Source organism: Siphateles boraxobius, unplaced genomic scaffold, assembly GCF_051911475.1.
Source record: "Siphateles boraxobius isolate OS27281-9 unplaced genomic scaffold, OSU_SipBor_1 8, whole genome shotgun sequence".
In the NCBI taxonomy this organism is placed as follows: Eukaryota; Metazoa; Chordata; class Actinopteri; order Cypriniformes; family Leuciscidae; genus Siphateles; species Siphateles boraxobius.
Window position 1 is genome coordinate 17,701,856 of NW_027509208.1, and position 20,841 is coordinate 17,722,696.

The following is a 20,841-nucleotide window of genomic DNA, read 5'->3' on the forward strand; positions in this document are numbered from 1 at the left end:
GTGGCCTCTAGGGATAGAAGCAGCAGCAGCAGATTGGCTGGCTTTATGTCTGCTTGCTTAGATGTTTTATGACCTGCCTTTGAATGGAAGCACAAATTAAATAGTTTGAATCCTTCCTGTAAAATCAGATAAAGATGACTGAATATGATTAAAGCAAACAAACACGGGTGAATTTACTAAGAACGGATGGCCCCTGCTGATAATGCTGTTGATTTGCACACATGGATTGCGTTTTTTGGACCTTATTCACTAAAGGAATCATGCAAATCAGGTAGAAATGCAACATACACTCACAATCAGTGTTCAACGCAATTTGTACACAGTTGTTTAAGGCTTCTGTTGTAAGTAATGCAGTCTTTCTAAAACATTGCCAGCAGCAAAAACAGTAATTTCATATTTGATAATGTTAATTTAACAAATATGGAAAAGACAGTAAATAACACAGAATTGCAAAGGAAACATTACCACAGGAATACAATGAGATGCTCTTGAGGGTGAACTCACCTCCAGTTCTGGATCAAAAAGCCTCTCCAAAAGTGGATGCTGGTGGTATTTCATGTGGGAAGTAGCCCTCCATAATTCACTGCAAACCTTATTCAGTTTTGGGCCAATCAATTCCTGAATTCCCCAATTATATAACAATGTATACTTATTAAAGCAAATATCATTCACTCAAAATACTTTGTAAGGTGCTGAAAAATTAACCATTGCCCAGTGAAATTCATTTATCTTGAGTGTAATTTCAGTCTCATATTCTTTACATCCATATAGGGTTGGGCGGTATTTCGGTAATATCGTATACCGCGGGGTCTTAAAATAGCAACGGTATCAGTTTCAATACCCTCATTACCGGCACTTACATACGGAAATGGCGATCATCAAATTAAACGAAACTATTCAAAACGAAAAGAAATAGGCTAGCCTACTCTCTGATTATGTAATCCATGATGTGCATTTCTCTCTATCGTTCACTATGGAGATGGCGATTCGTCAATTTCTTTAAACGAAACAATTCAAAAGGAAAAGAAATATAGGCAGCATACTCTCTGATTAATCCATGATGTGCATTTCTCTCTATAGGCTCGTTCACTACGGAGATATCAATCGTCAATTTCTTTAAACGAAACAATTCAAAACGAAAAGAAAAAGACTAGCCTATACCTTCTGATTATGTAATCCATGATTTGCATTTCTCTCTATATATGCGCCTTCACTAGGAGATGGCGATCGTCAACTTAATCTTTGCAGCACTGACAGAAAAGTTGTATTAATAAAAATCAATGGACGAGTGTCACCGGATTTACAAATGCACTTCTTGCTTGTTGCTTGTTAATTTAATTTAAATTAATGAATAAAATGAATACAATTGTCATAATTAAAATAATTAAATATTATTAATTGTCCCATTTTTGGTCATTTATAAATAGTATTTATATCTACCACCCCCTCAGCAACTGGGTTAAAAAATTATTTGGCGCCACCATATTATAACGGCCCACGTATTAAAAATAGTCAAGTCTAAATACGGCTACGGCTCATATTACATTTAATGCCGTCAGCCGGGATCAGACACAACGTGCACGGGTTGGCCTTGAATTATTATTTTTTTGCCCGATCTGGTATTTAGTTTCTGAACGGTGTAGGCACAAGCCAACAGTTTGGTGACGTTGTCTGAGCCTTATGTCATAATTTTTAATTAGTCACGGTAATACCGTATACCCCGGTAAAATAGGGAGGAGGTTTGACGGTATCAAAATTTGGATACCGCCCAAGCCTACAGTGCATATAAAAAAATAAAATCAACACTTGCCAAAAACGCAAGCGTTGGGCTCATTTGGCGTCAGCTGGCCATTGACAAATAATCTAAATAATGAATTGTGTTCACAGCTCCATGCAGCTTTAAAATCAGTGACATTAGCTGCCATACAGCAAGTTATATCACAGCATAAAACCTATAGGGGACATTAAAGCAAAGGCAGATGTTTGATGAATAATGTACTATACACCATAATGCATTCAACTGCACAAGGGTCTTATGCTAATAACATCATTAAATCCAATTAAAAGCCCATTTAGAATTGCTTCATTATTAACACGAACGCACTGCAGCGGATACTTGAATTTAGGGCATAAACTCAAGCATCACACACAAATGATGTACATATGCCTATTCCAAATAATCTCACAGACTATTATCACAGCAGTTGACGTAGGTATCAAATGTGTAGTTTTATGTCCAGTTTTATCCGACGATCCTCTCAAGACTTGAAAAAGCTTGAATTTGTCCCTGTCAGTCACATTTCATCAAGTCTCATTTGCTAAGCAGAGTTTGTGACAGAGCGGATGTGGCCAGCACTCCCCCCAGCTGGGGCTGAGACCCCTGAGCCGGGACGGGATGGGTTTGAGGGAGTGGCAACATGACTCCAGCTCTCTCTTTCTCAATCTTTTCCTCTTTTTCCATCAGCTCTTGTTTTTCAATTTTGTCTAGAAGCAATTGAACGCTCTTGTAAAAAACCACACGGGGGTCAACTTCGGGGAGGGCAGGACAGTCACAGCGTGCACGGAGCTCCAGAGCCTGTAACAACACAGAGAATGACACAGATTAATACAGATGGATTTGAGCTTTGACCTACAAACCTACTATCTCCTCATCTCCACCCAGGGGACGGGACGGACGGACAGTGTAGTGATAAGAAATATGGATGGATGGGAAAGAGTTTTAAACAAATCTTGATGGATGGATATGTAATCTAGATGGATTGATTGGAAAAGTTATTAAAAAAATAGATAGATGAATGGATAGATGGATTGAAATAGTGACATCAAATTTGGATTGGAATAGTTATTCGAAGAAATGGATTGATGGCAGGGACGTCACTAGGATTGGAAGACATCTAGAGCTACACTTATCTCAACAACCAGTCAAGAAACCAAGATGTTAACAAGTAAAACGTGACAGACATATCCTCTTCTTCCATTTCTACTGTGTTAAAGAAAAGTTACTGTAATGTTAGCTTTTAGACATATCAAAGCTGCATGGGGAAATTTACTTAGGCCAGACTTTACTCCTGATGAGTTATTCTATAAGCAATGACTGAAATGCTATCTGTCTCCTCATGTAAATGTATGATAAAGTAATAGCATACTGATCTAATTCCTCTCTATATAAGATAAGTTGTCCACATAATGCTATTTAATTACACTAATTACTGTAACTGCGCTGTGGATTGGTTCAATCAGAGTGTAATTTCGCTGTGTAGTTTGGCTTGCATACAGTTTAACCCAAGAACCAGAATTTTAAGGTCATAGTGAAATTTGATTAGCTTGCTAAGTTAACCATTTCTTGCATTTTGCTACAGTTTTCCATAGAAAACCAAAATATCCCCCTTTTTACCTCAAGAAAACGTAGCTAAAGGAAAGCAGATAATTAAAAACAACTTACAATTTCACTCTGTATCAGAGCCATAGACAGGGCTTTATAATCAAAGAGGTCTTAAATTTATGGGGGTGGGGGTTCAAATGTTGTATTTCTCTGATATGTGCATTTCTAGACGTTTGAAGACCATAAAAAAAAGGATAAGAAATAGCTTTAAAACCATGTCAGCGGGCAGTAAATTATTTGTCAACACCTGCTCTCTCCTCATCTCCATCCTCCTTTCTTTTTTTTCAGTCTTCTCATCTTGCCCTTTCTCTTTCCCTCCTATAAAGCTGAGCTTTTTTAATTTACAAAAGGCTACAATTTGTATTATATTCTCAATATGTACACATTCATTATTAATCATGTGCCTAACATGATAAAAACGGCTATGTTAATGTTTATTGTCCCCTCACAACGACAGTAAACTAATTATAACATTAGGGCAGGCTAACGTTACATGAGTTACAAAGGCAGTTCATGTGGATGGCGAAATTAAACTAACGTTATATTAGTTTGCCAGATTATTTTTTGTCATTCGTTTAACATTTATAATGACCTAAAAAAAACTGTCAAATATGAAACGTTAAGTTTAGCTACTACTTACTTACATCTTATCTCGCAGTCGCACTTTATCGTACACTGAAGCGTCGAGTTGCTCTGCTAAAATTTGAGGATTTCGCACTCAGCAGCGTCTGTGAACATAAAGCCGGCCTACTTTGATTTGATTGGTCATCTCAAATATCCTGACATTGACGAGCAGCGACAGACCAATGAGGCTCAGATGAACACACACACACCCTGTCCTCTGTTTCTGACGTGCTCTCTGCTCGGCGCTGCTGCGGATTGAAGATGAAGAATGAGCTGAATCTGATTAACAAGACTGAAGCGAACACAAATTTGTGTATATTAATCACCAAATTTTTAGGGGGGCTATGCAGAAGTTTAGGGGGGCTGAAGCCCCCCTAAAAAGGGCCTAGTGACGTCCCTGATTGATGGAATGATGGAAATAGTGACATAAAATCCGGATGGATGGTTTGAAGTAGTTATTGGATGGATGGATCACTAACAATGATCTCCTACATTAAAGACATCCACATGCATTTACGAAGACTGATTTGTTTTCTGTCTAGTGACCCCTGAACTATAACCTCTGACCTCCATTAGGGGTGATGAAGAAACAGCCCTCATAATACTAGATCAATAATGCCTCTTGAAACATAAACAACGAGCACTAGCACAAAGGACAATTTACGTAAAGAATTTTCTAGTTAAATTATTATTAAATTTCCAAACCATCTGCCCAAGGGAGAACATATCTGAGCTGCTAAATACACACTCAATCCAGAAAGACAGGCAGTTTTAAGCAACACTGCAATGTTTGAGAACCAGGCCATTAGGGAAACTCTACAAAACAAATGACACTCAATGAAAGAGTGGCTGGAATAAAGCTTGAAAACAATTACCCAAGAGGGACACATGAGTAGCATACTTACGACCAAAGTTTTAAAAAGAAGATAGATGCATTCTTTAAAAGTAACAAGTACTGACTATTTTACAGATTAAAACAAAGAAGAAAAAGATTTCTGTTAATGTACATCTAGTTTGCTTGGTGCTAAGTCACTAAACCGTTTTCAGAATATTTTCATTAGCAAATGTTTCTATTTTCCTTCTTTGTTCGAAAAGGAATTTAGCTTCAAAAACAATGCCAGTAAAGGATGAAACCAGGTTGAATAAATTCTAAATATGTGTAAATATATTATAAATATGATAAACATATGAAAATAATTTATAATTTATATTATTATACATAAAATTAATCATATCAAATATAACGTGTAACATATACACACACATATGTATATACTGTTATTTTAATTAATTTAATACAAATCCAATTGAACAAAAATCCAATTTTAAGTCTGTGTCATCTTTCTCACTGATGTGAAAGTCTTTAAGCAGGTCTTGTCCACATACACGTCAACCTGCTCATGGAAATCTGAACTTAGTTGACAAGTCAGACAAGTTACTCTCAAACAGTCACTCTTATAAAGGTGACATCTTCAAAATTCACTTGTAACAGGCACCAGAAGACAGACACTCTCTCTCTCTCTCACACACACTCGCATACACGGTAATTCTCATTAGCGAGAACACGGAGGATGACTCTCCATTGGCTCAGGTTAAAGAGGGTGAGAATAGAGAGAGATGGAGGGCGTTTTAAAATAACTTCCCGAAGGAGTAATAGCTTCCATTCAAACACAGAAACACACACGCATTACAGTTGATGGACAATTAGTGTCCTGGCCATCTGTTGCTTATGTGTTTTGGAGTGTGTGAGTATGCAGGCAGGACTGTTAAGAGTTCAAGCTCAAGGTCAAGTAAGGGCCCTGCATGCCACTAAAATTCACACATTGACGCACAACCTTCTGCCGCAGCTGGTGTGTGACGGGGAGAGAACATGCTCCTGTAGAAGACTGCCCATGCTGTTCTACACTATACAGTTTACTCGATAAACAGTATGTTAATCTGAGCTCTTTGTTTAAAGCAAGTGGTTAAGGGTTGGCATCATCCATTTTGCCCCTACTGGTGGATGCTGTAACTACACTATCTGCCTTTCTCTGTTGACGGCAGTAGCTGTAAATTGTGATGGGTTTTTCCAAGCAACATATTGTAAATAGCAAATATTTCATCATTTTATAGTAGGTGTTTCAGTGCCTGATTTTTTTATTTTTTTATTTTTAAGACTCTTAAAAGTGATTTATAATTTTCCATCTACTGCCTAACATCAGATACTTAACATATTAACATAGCCTATATACTACACTTATACATATCCGGTACACAACAGAGCAACATATATACACATAATCCACAAAAATATTTTAAAGACCAATTAATATCACACAGGTTACTTAAAAAAAAATGATTTAGATATGTAAATGTAAATTGTAGGGCTGGGTAAAAAATATTGATTGCTCAATTTTAATCGATTATAATTTTTACAAACTGATATCGATTCTTAAATGCCACCTGAAATTCAAAATGTAATTTTTTTATCTTTTAGTATGAATATGTTAGCCTTAAGGTTATGAATGTGTTCCAAAACAATGACAAAATTCGCATTTAGGAGATATAAACATTCAAAACTTACAGTATCTCCCTTCCGCTAAAATGGATCACAGATTTTTATGACATCACTGCGGACTTCAGCTTCTCATCACATCTTCTGATTTAGCGTACTTGTTTATTTACTCATTTATTTATTAATTTTCTTGATTTTATCAAAGGGAATGACGCGTGCAAAATCTAAAACTCTGTCCATCAGTTTGTGAGCAATTGATGATAAAAGAAATTTTACATATTTACATTTTAAACCACGAAGGTGAGTCAGTGGATATCACACAAGCAATGTGCAAACTTTTATAATTTCATAATAATTTATAATTGGAGTAGAAATAATTATGTAATTGTAAAGCTACTAGTATTATAACTTCATTATTATAAAAACTTCCCTAAGTGTAATTTAAGTGTTTGTAAGCAAATCAGTTAATTTTGACCATGTATAGTTTACAGCATTAGTTGAGATTTTTTCCCTTGATAAAATTGGCCATGTAGGGAACTGAACCTGATATATATCCAAAATAATTGATATATCTACATATTAAATATCGAATCGAAATCGAATAGCAAGCTTCTGAATCGAAATCGAATCAAATCATGAAATTTGTCTCAATACACACCCTAGTAATTTGTAAATCTGATTTGTAATTGTTGATTTATTTCTGTTTTCCTCCCGAGTTGCCCAGCTACAGCAGCGCTACAGGGGCACTGATGCAAACAGGTGTCAAAGCCAAAAAATACATTATGAAAAAGACAATTTAGACAAGTGGAGTGGAATTTATAAAGGATTTGGACCAAGCAATCAAACAAAAACCTCAGGCCTGAAACTTGAGCACAGCAACAAAAGCAGGTTCATTTTGTGCTTTCAGGAAACCTTTGGATGCATGGATGGATTTCTAAAAACATGCCTCTCAAATTAAATAAGTTCTATCATGACAACTCTTGGCAGATTTTTAGCATGGTAATGGATATGACAATGTTAATATATTTGGCCTTGGCGGAATAGATCTGCCACGCTGCTTCTGCTGTTGATTATTGCTGTTGTTATAAATTATTGCTGCTGCTGAAGAGCAAGTACAGGAAATTGCTACAGCCAATACATACGCCGATGCACTGCTGTGACCGTGTAAGACATACTGCTGCTGCTGCACAAATAGTATATGTCAATTACCCATAGCAGATCTATACAGATGGAGCTGGGGAAAGTGGAGGGTTTCGAAGGAACTTTAAAAATGGGCTGCAAACTGCAAGCTCATTGGCGGCAGATGCGACATGAACCAATCAGCTTGTTCCAAGTAGTAAATTCTGTGTATATCATCAGTTTGGCTCATCAGCCTGCGCCATCTAGAGTTTCATGACAGAACTTGGCATTTATACTTTTTCCTTTTTTAAAGTGTCTCTAGATCTTGCATTTATTTTCGCTTCATTGACCTTTGTCTCAAGTTTTTAACCGCAAAAAATGATTCTGTGTGAATGGCTGCTAACTAATTGAAAGATAAGCAGCACATTCTTATTTGTTATTCAAGCAGATAGTTTAGATCATAAAATCAGTTAACAGCAAGCCAAAGAGGACAAGGTTTCAACAGAACTATGCATATGCATTTTATAAACGACATTATATTTTTGCTCCATCCATGCAATAAATGCACATTTAAATAAGCAAACTGTTTATAGCGAACTGCTCAGGTATTAAAATTGTATGACCCATTTCCGGCCAAATGACACTTTAAAATGAGTCGGAGCTATAGAAATGTATATTCAGATTTACAAGTAAATATGAAGATATTCATTAAGATATCCCTGTAATTCACACCTTGATAGCTAGCAAATATTTCTGCCCGTATTGGCTCGTGTGATTGTCAGCCTCTGCTTTTCCACAACAGACTGAAGTGCCTCGTAAGTGTATAACTCGCTGCGCCGTTACTTTCAGCTTACAAAAGAAAAATACTTCAATTTTCTGATGTTATTTTTTGATTGGCTGGGGTATTCTACAGCACTTCATCAAACCGCTCAACTGCCTCAGATTGTTTGTAATCAATGCACAAAATCGCATAAAACAGATTAACACTAAAAACTGATTGCGTTGGCAAGGCAGAGTTTTGGGAGGGCATATATTCCAATTACTAGATCCCACCCCAGGCTGGGTGACACCTGGACAAACACTTCCTCAATCCAGTTTTTGCATTAGGATGATTATTTGACTGCCGCCATGAATGTAGCCTCTTTTTTTATGAGAGGAAATTGCAGTTGTTCAGAATCAAGCATAAGATCTTGATGGAGTTCAATTCACGCTCCAACAAATCACTGTCATGCATTGCACTATATATCTTGATGTACCGCATAAAAGCTCACATTAATTATTCAGATTCAATCACTTATGAAGGCTTTCTTCTGTGGCTGCTTGTACTGATCTAAGGATTCCACCATATGAATGTTGAGTTTCATGGATCCTCCAGGCCTTTGTGTTTGGTTTTCCCCTCCAGCAGTAGAGCATTTATTTGTTCATTTCCACAATGAACGTGGTCTAAGGCATGTGTGTAGAAGGTGGAGTTTGCTCCAGAGCAGAGGGGTCTCCAGACGTCTTGTTAGCTATGGTGGAGTCTGGATTTCAGACGTGTCTGCGAGCCCTACGGTGCGTGTTTCTTGACTCTTTAAATCAAGGGAACCGAGTACCCAGGACATATTCCTTAAGTTAAAAACAGAAAACAGCTCTCCACTTGTGCGTTAGTAGTATTGAAACCACCAGTCATATGAACGATCTTATCATATAACTAAACAATAGTCTTTCTTAGAGCTTTACGAAGCTATTTCCTTGCTTCCATTAAAGCTCAAGATGGCTCTTTGGATCATCTCAAATCAGAATGGAGAACATGACCATCAGGTTATATACAAATCTGAGGAGTTCATGCAGCTCAAGTGCTGACAATTGTACATAACACTTAAAAACACAATATAATTTAATTTTTGGATTAAATTATTGAAAAACCATAAAACAATGTTATATATTTTGTTGTCTTGTGTACATTATCCCAAATGCTTCCAAATTTTAAATCCTTAGAAATCAGCAATTTAACCAGTGTCATTGCGTCGTCATATTCGCGTTACCCTCAATTTCCAGTTTTACTTCCATAGAAACCATGAAAACACCAAAGACGCTTCAATATATTACGTGTTTTATTAGACAGGTGAGCAACTGTTTGGATCAAACTAATCATTGTTATATATATCCTTGATTTACCATGAGTAACATATCATTTGGTTATTTGGTGTCCTTTTTTGGAAAGAAACCTTAGTAAATTCGCCTAAAAAAAAAGCTTGCGGAAAACACAGTTTTGTGAGATTCATCCCTCAATCTAATGGTTTACTTTTCTAGATATAGCAAATCATGACGATAAACGGTGTATGCTTAATTTCATGTTAAGTGTGCGATTGGTTGTAAAATTAAGTATAAAAATTTTAATCTTTTCACAGCCCTATTATTTACATTTTCTGATCAATACACTGATAATTGATTTTTCCTTTTATATGGTACTTTAACTGGTACTTTTAGTCCTCACAGTCCATATGTTTGCCACTTTTTTAGAGAAGATTGGAAATTATGAGGAAGGACAGGGAAATAGGATTGAGAATGCAACTGGTAAATGATGCATGGGTGCCAAAGCTTAGCATGGTTGAGAATAAGTATGCTACGGTTCTTTATTATGAGATCAATTCAAATACCACCATAAATTTAATACTGATGTACATGTTATGGTTTAGCATTTGTGTGGAAAGGTTTCACTCATATAAACCTGTATACTAATGTCTAATGATGCATGTATTTGCTTTTGTGTGCTTTACCTCAGGAACAAGGCGGTCCAACTGTCTGACACGGTTTTGGTGGGAAGGGTGTGTGGACAGCCATTCGGGGATGGTTGGTTGGCCACTCAACTGATCATAGATCTCCATCTGCTGCCAAAACACTGTGGCCGCCCTCACATCAGCACACGCCTGTCAGAAACGCACACAAATCTCAAATACACATAAAGAGATGCTTTTCTGGCATGTTAAAGCCCTGCCGTCATCAAAGGAAGCAAACAGGGAGATGACACGCACACAACCCGAGGGGCGCTCGGAGCTCTGGACAACGTCATCAGCTGGAGCTAAAGCCGAGAGCAGGCTGGCTCACGGACAGCATGAATCATGACTGAGTCGAGCTAGCCATGCAACGTGCCTGGGTCCTTCACCGAGCCGGCTGTGTCAGGCCGGATCTGGGCCCATTTACGAGCAGCGGGCGGCCAGTTATTACTACTATAGGAGATAGAAGGGAATTGACTGTTTCTCCATAATGATGCCAAGCATGGGATGAGGAGACATGCTGACAGGAAGAGCACTACACCGTGAATCAGACCATTGCCACATTCCAAGAAGCAGTTTGTAAAGAAACAGTGCCATCTAGAGGTCATGTAGGATACTAGGGCTATAAATGACTGATATGCAGCAGGTTCCTCTGAATTGTGTTCTAGTCATCATAAGTTAATAGTTATACAGCTTTTATTCAGAGTGGCATAGAGTTGAAGTGTTTAATACCTAAGAATGACTTCAAAAGTTACTTTATTTGCAATTTACAAATGAACGACGGAGACGACGGAAAAACGTACAGAAAGCAGCAGCTTTCGTTTCTGCTCTGACAGACGCAAGACCAAGTGTTAAAAATCAGGAATGGTCAGAGAACATTGCACTCCTACGTTATTTTACTTCAAACCAAACTTAGGTCCTCATCCGACAAAGTTTAAACCCTGTCTGGCTAACGCGCTTCCCATAATGTTTACGCATTAGGTAAGGTGCTCTTTTGTGGTCGTTCGAATACATTCGACCACTTGAAAGCTACACTACGAAAGCAATCCGGTCAAATGTGTAATCCTGTGCTTTCCAGTCTGTGACAAGTTGAGCTAACGTTAGAAAATAAAGATAAATAAAGGATAAAGACGTCTGAATAAAGGTGTCTGAAAGTTTGTCAGTTTGTGTGTAAATGTACATTTTTTATCAATGTTTTTCACTTATGATGTCATTTCTATCTAGACATTACTATTGCAGTCATTAAATATTGACTTAGTTTTCACTAAAGCTTGCTCTATTTTACTGTAGATCATTAAAACGTAACACTCGGATAGGATTGACGAAAACGTTTCTTAATACCAGGTGTAAAAAGAAAAACCACCTAAGAAAAAAAAACATATAACATATAACAAAACATCTTACAGATCATTATCATATTAATTTTTTTTTTTTACATTTGTCAGGCGCCAATGCGGATTAGGCCTGTTTCACACCACACACACAGCAGTTTTTGAACGAATCAGATTTAACTGCAACAAACATAATCACCATGCAATCAAATTTATGTATGAGGGGAGTGAAATATTTTCTTTTTTTATGCTTTAAATGCCAATTAATGTACATGCTCTACACATTAAACTAAACCTATGCCAAAGCATAGATATAACAGTGTGGTTATTGTTAACTAAAACAAACTATTACAAATAGTTTTCAGTAATTGAATTAGAGCTAAAATAAAATAAACTATAAATATTAGATGGAAACCATAAACTTAATTAATGAATACATTTAACTTAAAGTACTGAAGTTACTAAAACTGAAATAAAAATTCAAGCTATATAGAAAACAAAAAACTAAACAAATTTTAATTAATTAAAAAAGCTAATTCAAAATATTTATAAATACTATTAAGTGTATAAAGATGACTAAAATAACTAACTGAACAGAAAGTGTTGTCTGTGCCAATTCATGGAATTTTCACTAAGCCTGACAGACAGTTTTTTTTCTTCAAACAAATTCAGTTACAAGGTGAAAAATAGGCTTAACACCGAAAGTCTACTTGCAGCTGCACTTCTGCTACACAGCCCGGCGCTGCTTATGCACGCACTGTACAATCTGAAACCTGAATAAACATATAAGCTGCTTACAATTTGAAACAGAACTCATAGTGCACTTTAGGTAGACATTTTATCAGTGTGCGTTCCCTTGGAATTGAACCAAAAGCTTGGTGTTGCTACAAGAAGACTGTGTATAGAATCTGATAATATCTGCAGTACCTTAGCAGCCAGCTGTAGGCCAACCTGGTCCGCCTCTGCCTCCAGCTTACGACTGAAGGGCCGGTCAAATAAGAACTACAACACAGACAGAGAAAATGAGAGAATATGCAGTTAAATGAGCTATTCTGACAGCGCACACAGGAGTTATATTGGGTAAACACAGGAAGATGGACATAATAAAGTGAACCATATTTGGAGAACAAAATGACTAGGAGATAAAAAGCCCACCCATTAAAATGTAATTTATTTTAAATATAATAGGCAAAGAAGATGAAAAACAAGGACAGAAAGGGATGAAAATTCTGGAGTACGACAGAACATGGTAGAACAGGGTTTGTACAGATACGGTATAAAGAAATTCCAGGACTTTTTTAAGGACTTTTTAAGCACTAGTTTTTGGTTTTCAACGACTACAACCAGAGATCGCACTTATCAAACAATATATTTTTTTATAAAATAAATATAATATTTTTAACTCAAATTACAGATATAAGGTATCCAAAATACATCTTGCAACGTATTAAATAATATATATTAAATACAAAGCTTATAATCTATTATTGCTCAATAAATAATATTTTATATTATAATGTTGGTGTACTTTGTATCGAGAAAAGGTCTGATGGGGGTTTATCAGATGGGCTGCAGTGTTAATTTTGTGCTAAAAGATTGCATTTGTGCTTTTTCAAAAAAATTAAGTTTCATATATATATCTTGTATTTAAATAAGTCAAGCACTTTTCAAGTACCTCTTTGTAAATATGGCTGTTTTCAAGGGTTTTCCAGGACTTAAAATACTTTAAGCACCGTGTACGAAACCCTGTTAGAAGAAAAACAAGTACAATTACATTGAAAGTGGGCCTTTTTTATGCTGCACAGTGATTCAGAAAATGCTAATTCAATATCCATTTAGAAGACAAATAAATGTAGCTGAATTTAAACTAACCTCAAATTGAAGTCCTTAGAAACCCAAATAAGATCTCCTCTGAGATATTGTTATTGTTTTATAATGGTGGTGAGAGAGTACTTGAAAAGGTTACTTTGAGCTTGAGAGGAGGAGTATAATTCGTGTTTAAATGGTCTTTTAGGGATTTTAGAATCAATATTTAAGGAGTGTTTGCGTAAACAGAGTCCCATCATTGTCTTAAAGGGATAGTTCACAGATAGTTCACCCTAAAATGAAAATTCTGTCATCATTTCCTCAACCTCATGTTGTTCCAAATGTGTATGAATTTCTTTCCTCTGTGGAACATAAAAGAAGATATTTTGAAGAATGTCCGTAACCAAACAATTGTGGGGCACCATTGAATTCCTTAGTGTTTTTATTCTTACTATGGAAGTCAATGGGGACCGAAAACTGTTCGGTTACCCATATTCTTCAAAATACCTTCTTTTGTGTTCAACAGAGGGGGAAAAAAATTGTTTTATTTCAAACAGACTGGCAAAATGAAGTGTCTTGATTAGCTGTGAACATCTCTGGTTCAAGATGACAAGATACTTCAGTGAAAACATGTGGAATGAAGGCAGATTAGGAATCTATTGAAAAAGGCTAAAACAGAGATCACAAGGTCAACTGTCACCTGCATTAGTTTGCCCTGAATCCACTGGCCCAGCAGAGCTAAACTGTCCCGAGGACATATGGCCCAGATCGCCGTTAGCAGGACGACAGACAGCAGGTCCACCACGTGAGACAAACTGGCCTGCTCTGCCTGAGAAAGAGAAAGAAATTCATTACAGGCTTTTCTGTCTTTGTTGATTTTGTCGTTTATTTGCTATGCTAATTTGTTTGTATTTTGGTGTTAAGAACCATTTTTACTCTTGCTTAGCAGCCCATTCTCTGACAGCATGCCCAATTAGGAACAATGTAGAAAAAAAAAAAAAAGAAACAAGCAATTTAAAGATGAGAGACATAATAAATCACACTGAATTGTAATTACAATTCCCATTCTACTGAAAGAAGGGCAACAGATATGCCAAAACACATGTCCAAAAGTGGCCAGGTACATGCTGCAAAGCAGATTTGTTATGTAATTATGTCATCTGCATGGGCATAAAGTCGTATACCTTTTTTAACCTATTAATATAGCTTACTTGCATTAAAATGTATGCTTTTCAGTTTCTTCACCCTTAAAACTCATATGTGTGTGTTTTTTTCCCATTATTATTCTTTTAAATATAACAAGTTTAGTTTTATTAAATGTCTATGCTGCTCTTTTAAATACAATTTTTAATGACTATGAAATTTAAATCTCGGTTTGGTCCTCACAAGTATGGAATATTTTTTAATTTTTTGGAGCCACTTTACTGTTACTGTTCGCAATCTACTGCTGTGTGGAAAATAGCAGCTTGGACATTTTGCTAAACATCTTTTGTGTTCCCCATACACAACCATTAATAAGTTTGCAGTCAGTAAGATTTTTTAAAATATTTTTGAAAGTCTCTTATGCTCACCAAAATTGCATTTATTAGTCAATCATACAGTCTATTGTGAAATATTATTGCCGTTTAAAGTAACTTAATTTAACCTATTTTAAACTGTAATTAATTTTCAGAATCATTACTCCAGTCTTCAGTGTCGCATGATCCTTAAGAAATCATTCTAATATGATGATTTGCTGCTCAAGAAACATTTCTAATCATCGATGTTAAAAATGGTTGTGCTGCTTTTTTGTGGAAACAGCGATACAATTGAATAGCCTTTGCTGAACAGAAAGAATATGAAAGAAATCATGTGCATCAATTACACTGAGATTGTTTTTCCTCTCAACTGTAGCTACGATCCCAGAATAAAATAATCGTTGATTACAGTGTGCATGCAGGTTTGTAGTATCTACAAATCAGAAGGAGTCTCATAAGAGAGTCAGCTTGTTGCTGACTTAAAATAACTAAGGAAACACTTGAGTCTAATAATGTGAGCTTGGCTTTAAAGGGAATGTTCAGTGTCACAGAAAAATGGGCTGAATCAATTTAGTTTTTCACAGCCATACCATGTTAGCTGTCGTATGAGTGCTAAGCTCCTTCACTCTAACCAGACCCATAAGCATGCAGTGATGCAACAGCTCTGAAACTAAAACATCTCTTTAAACCGAACCCTTAACAGTGCTTAGTGCCTCTGAGACAGGATGCCTACTTCTCTTCATTTAAACCAAGTGCAGAGATGAAAGTCAAACATGATGCACGCAAAAGAGATAAAGCTAGCACTTGAATCTAATGAAAGGTGTTTTACTTCCAGAAAAAAGCTGAGAGACACAGCAAAGGAAGTACAAATTTAGTTTGATCCACACTATAAAGGCCAGAGACAGTCCACGGGCCCTACAACCATGTGACAGTGTGTGCAGATAGCGGACCATGTAATACTCATATACATTTAAATTAAAATCGAAATGACCCTAAGAGAGAGATTACTTACATATATGAATAGTATGCTCTTGGTTATTTTACTTTTAGCATAATTAATTACTAAATTAAGATGGTTTCTGATAAAATTACAAAAACAAGTGTCCAATCGGGTGTTTTTGTGCAGGGGTCTGACAGTGTGGGCGGGACTTACTGCATGACCAATCAGAGCGTGAGCCATCTCATGTCCCAGTATAAAGACCAGCTGATGAATGTCTGCTACAGCCTGCAGCATTCCTGTGAAGACGAAGATCTCTCCATTCTGAAACACACGCACACACACAATCATTCCAGCTGTGAAATCAGAGTAATTTTCTTCTCTTGTAATCAGTCTCAAGATTTCCTTTAATCATGTGCAGTGAATTAAAAGGTTAGTTCACCCAAAAATGAAAATTCTGTCATTAATTACTCCCCTCATGTCATTCCAAATGACTTTCATTCATCTTTGGCACACAAATTAAGATATTTTTGATTAAATCTGAGAGCTTTCTGTCCCTCTATAGACAGCTACACAACTACCACTTTGATGCTTCTAAAAGTTCATAAAGAGTTCGTAAAACTAATCTATATGAAATGATTCGTTTAGTCACAATTTTCTGAAGAGACTCCATCGCTTCATAAGATGAACAGATGGAATTTGGCTTTTATTCACATTTAAACATTGATCAGCGAACATAAACAGAAGCTCAACCAAACCTGCTTGATACGCGAGAACAAACCTCATTGCTTCTTGCAGAAGCTCAAACGTGCTGCGTAACACAAGAATGAACCACAATGGTTCTTGCTGAAGCTCAAATGTCCTGCGTAACACCTGAGAATGAACCTCATTGGTTCTTGCAGAAGCTCAAATGTCCTGCGTAACACCTGAGAATGAACCTCATTGGTTCTTGCAGAAGCTCAAACGTGCTGCGTAACACACGAGAATGAACCTCATTGGTTCATGCAGAAGCTCAAACGTGCTGCGTAACACACGAGAATGAACCTCATTGGTTCATGCAGAAGCTCAAACGTGCCGCGTAACACGAGAATGAACCTCATTGGTTCATGCAGAAGCTCAAACGTGCTGTGTAACACACAAAAAAAGAACCTCATTGGTTCATGCAGAAGCTCAAACGTGCTGTGTAACACAAAAAAAAAGAACCTCATTGGTTCTTGCAGAAGCTCAAACGTGCTGTGTAACACAAAAAAAAAGAACCTCATTGGTTCATGCAGAAGCTCAAACGTGAAATGTAACACAAAAAAAAAAAGAACTTCATTGGTTCTTGCAGAAGCTCAAACGTACTGTGTAACACGAGAATGAGTTATTAATGACAGAATTTTCATTTTTGGATGAACTATCCCTTTAAGAACATCCTCTCTCTTTGCTTAAGTACTAAACTGTACGAGGAAACAGAGTGAGTGTAGCTCATAAAAGAAAATATCCAAAACTGTTTAGGTAATTTCACAAACAGTCAATTCAAGATTCAGGGCAGATCAGGTTACAAAATATCTATATTTTGTATATGATTATACAGTATATCTTTTACAAAGACTGTGCTATTCTACAAGTTAGGGATATATACACACAACCGTTCAAAAGTTTGGGGTTGGTAAGATTTTGAAATATTTTTAAAGTCTTGTATTCTAAACCAGGCTGCATTTTTTGATCAATAACAATAATATTGTGAAATATTACAATTTGTGAATGTATTTAAAAATGTAATTTAATGCTGTGATGGCACAGCTAAATTTTTAGCATCATTACTCGAGTCTTCAGAGTCACATGATCCTACAGAAATCATTCTAATATGCTCAGTTGCTGCTCAAACTACATTTCAAGAAACATTGTTAGTATTAATGATGAAAAGAGTTGTGTTGTCTAATATTTTTATGGAAACTGTGACATTTTTAAAGCATTTATTTCAGATGGAAATAAAATTCATAAAAAAAATTAATTCATAAAATTCTTTACTGTTACTTTTGATCAATATAATGCATCCTTATATATATCCTTATATATAATGCTGAATTAGGATCATTACATTTCATTTAAAAAAATCACTGACCAAAAATGATTAATGATAGTATATATCGATGTATATACTGTGATAATTTTCCTCTCAAATACAGTATCAATATTTCAGATTCAGATCTTAAATTTTGGTTTATTCATTTTACAGTACGTGTACTTACAGTGTACTTACCAAAGAAAGTAATGGTAATATAAGGTAACTACATGGGTTAAGGTTAGGTTTAGGGGGAGGTTCAGAGTTAGTACCTTGTTATTACCCAGTTATTGTAATTACTATAATAAGTACATAGTATGTACATGGGGAACGGGACTGTAAAATAAAGTGCTACCGAATTTATATATTTATTTGTGTATTTATTAGTGCTGTCAAATCAATTAATCGCATCTAACATTAAAGTTTTAGTTTATATAAATGTATATATATAACATTTATATATATTATATATGTATATGTGTGTGTCTGTATTTATACACATACAGTATATGCAAACTCTGAGATGGATGTCAGAGTTGCTTTTAAAAATTGGCAGAAGAAAAAGTTATACGTGGAAAAAAAACAAGAAAGTGACCCTTTAAATTGAATAGAGTTGATATTAGAGCCCGACCGATAAATCGGCGGGCCGATATTATCGGCCGATTTTAGGCATTTTCCTAACTATCGGTATCGGCATTTATAATGGCCGATAAATGAATATTTTAAAAAATGCGGGTACGGTGATTCATGTAAGGGTGGCGCTGCCAATAAAGCACTTAAAAGCTGTCACAAGAACTGGCAAAAATAATGATTATGAATACAACAAATACAGCAAGGAGACATTTTAATTGTTTATTAATGTCACGACACACACACAGGGAAACAGTAGATCCAAATGCAGTATGTTTAATGGGTAATCCGTACACGTAATCCAGTCCAGGCAAGGGTCAAACACCGTAAAAGCAATCCAAGAACAAAACAACAAAAACGAGAAACGAGCAGAAAAACAAACCTCAGAAGTGTGGGGACATAAAATACAACGACTCCGTACACATACTAAAACAGACAGGGAATATATACACACACATCTAACAAGACTAACAATGAACAGCTGGGAACAATGATGACGGGGAACAGCTGAGTGCAATGAACTGATGAGTGACAGTGACCGACAGAATGCTGGGAAATGAAGTCAATAGTGAAGGACACCGTGATAACGAGGACCTCTAGTGGACACCTGGGGAACACAAACCCAACACTGTGACATAACCCCCCCTCTACGGAGCGGCTACCAGACGCTCCAAGACAAAACACACAACACAAGAGTTCAGGAGGGAGGTGGAATGGTGGAGGATCAGGGGGAGGGATGGGGGGCCAGGTCCATGAAAGGGAACAGAAACAGGGGGTGATGGTTTAGCCGGGGGCCAGGGCGAAGCAGACAGTCCATCGGGCGGCCAGGGCGAAGCAGACAGTCCATCGGGCGGCCAGGGCGAAGCAGACAGTCCATCGGGCGGCCAGGGCGAAGCAGACAGTCCATCGGGCGGCCAGGGCGAAGCAGACAGTCCATCGGGCGGCCAGGGCGAAGCAGACAGTCCATCGGGCGGCCAGGGCGAAGCAGACAGTCCATCGGGCGGCCAGGGCGAAGCAGACAGTCCATCGGGCGGCCAGGGCGGTGAAGACCCCTCGGGCGGCCAGGGCGGTGAAGACCCCTCGGCGGCCAGGGCGGTGAAGACCCCTCGGGCGGCCAGGGCGGTGAAGACCCCTCGGGAGGCCAGGGCGGTGAAGACCCCTCGGGAGGCCAGGGCGGTGAAGACCCCTCGGGCGACCAGGGCGGTGAAGACCCCTCGGGCGGCCAGGGCGGTGAAGACCCCTCGGGCGGCCAGGGCGGTGAAGACCCCTCGGGAGGCCAGGGCGGTGAAGACCCCTCGGGAGGCCAGGGCGGTGAAGACCCCTCGGGCGGCCAGGGCGGTGAAGACCCCTCGGGCGGCCAGGGCGAGGGCGACCATGGCACAGGAACAGCAACAGACCTCGGCTCATGAACAGACACCGGCTCATGCACTGGAACAGGCACTGGCTTTGGAACAGACATTGGCTCCAGCTCTGGAACAGGTACTGGCTCTGCCTCCGGCTCTGGAACAGGCACTCGCTCTGCCTCCGGCTCTGGAACAGGCACTGGCTCTGCCTCCGGCTCTGGAACAGACACTGGCTCTGGAGCAAGCACTGGCTCTGTCTCCTGCTCTGGAACAGGCACTGGCTCTGCCTCTGGAGCAGCAGCCACCGGCTCAGGAACTGCAAACACCGGCTCAGGAACAGTCACTAGAACAGACATGGTCACAAGGACAGACACAAACACAGAAACAAACACTGGCTCTGGCGCTGGAACAGGCGCTGACTCTGGAACAGACATTGGCTCCAGCTCTGGAACAGGCCTTGGCTCTGCCTCCGGCTCTGGAACAGGCACTGGCTCTGCCTCCGGCTCTGGAACAGCAGACACTGGCTCCGGCTCTGGAACAGACACTGACTCTGCCTCCGGCTCCGCAACGGGCACTGGCTCTGCCTCCGGCTCCGGAACGGGCACTGGTTCTGCCTCCGGCTCTGGAACAGGCATTGGCTCTGCCTCCGGCTCTGGAACAGGCACTGGCTCTGCCTCCGGCTCTGGAACAGCAGACACTGGCTCCGGCTCTGAAACAGGAGACACTGGCTCCGGCTCTGGAACAGCAGACACGGGCATGTCCAGGATCCGAGCCAGACGCTCCAGATAGTCCGTAAGTGCCTTGGCGGCCACACAAATGGGCATTTCCGGATCTGTCTCTGACTGGGCAGACTGG

The 20,841-nt window shown here is 38.4% G+C and overlaps 1 protein-coding gene across 1 annotated transcript in view; it reads right to left on the bottom strand.

Moving 5' to 3' along the window:
• Positions 1 to 312: 312 nt before the first annotated feature.
• Positions 313 to 20,841, bottom strand: part of oma1 (OMA1 zinc metallopeptidase) — a 30,513-nt gene continuing 9,984 nt past the window's right edge. The window contains exons 4-8 of the mRNA XM_077220383.1: positions 16,183 to 16,290; positions 14,213 to 14,341; positions 12,634 to 12,708; positions 10,379 to 10,528; positions 313 to 2,575 (exon numbers count right to left, since the gene is read on the bottom strand). Coding sequence (XP_077076498.1) covers positions 2,312 to 2,575; positions 10,379 to 10,528; positions 12,634 to 12,708; positions 14,213 to 14,341; positions 16,183 to 16,290 — 726 coding nt within the window. The 3' untranslated portion in view covers positions 313 to 2,311. The remainder of the gene's footprint in view (positions 2,576 to 10,378; positions 10,529 to 12,633; positions 12,709 to 14,212; positions 14,342 to 16,182; positions 16,291 to 20,841) is intronic.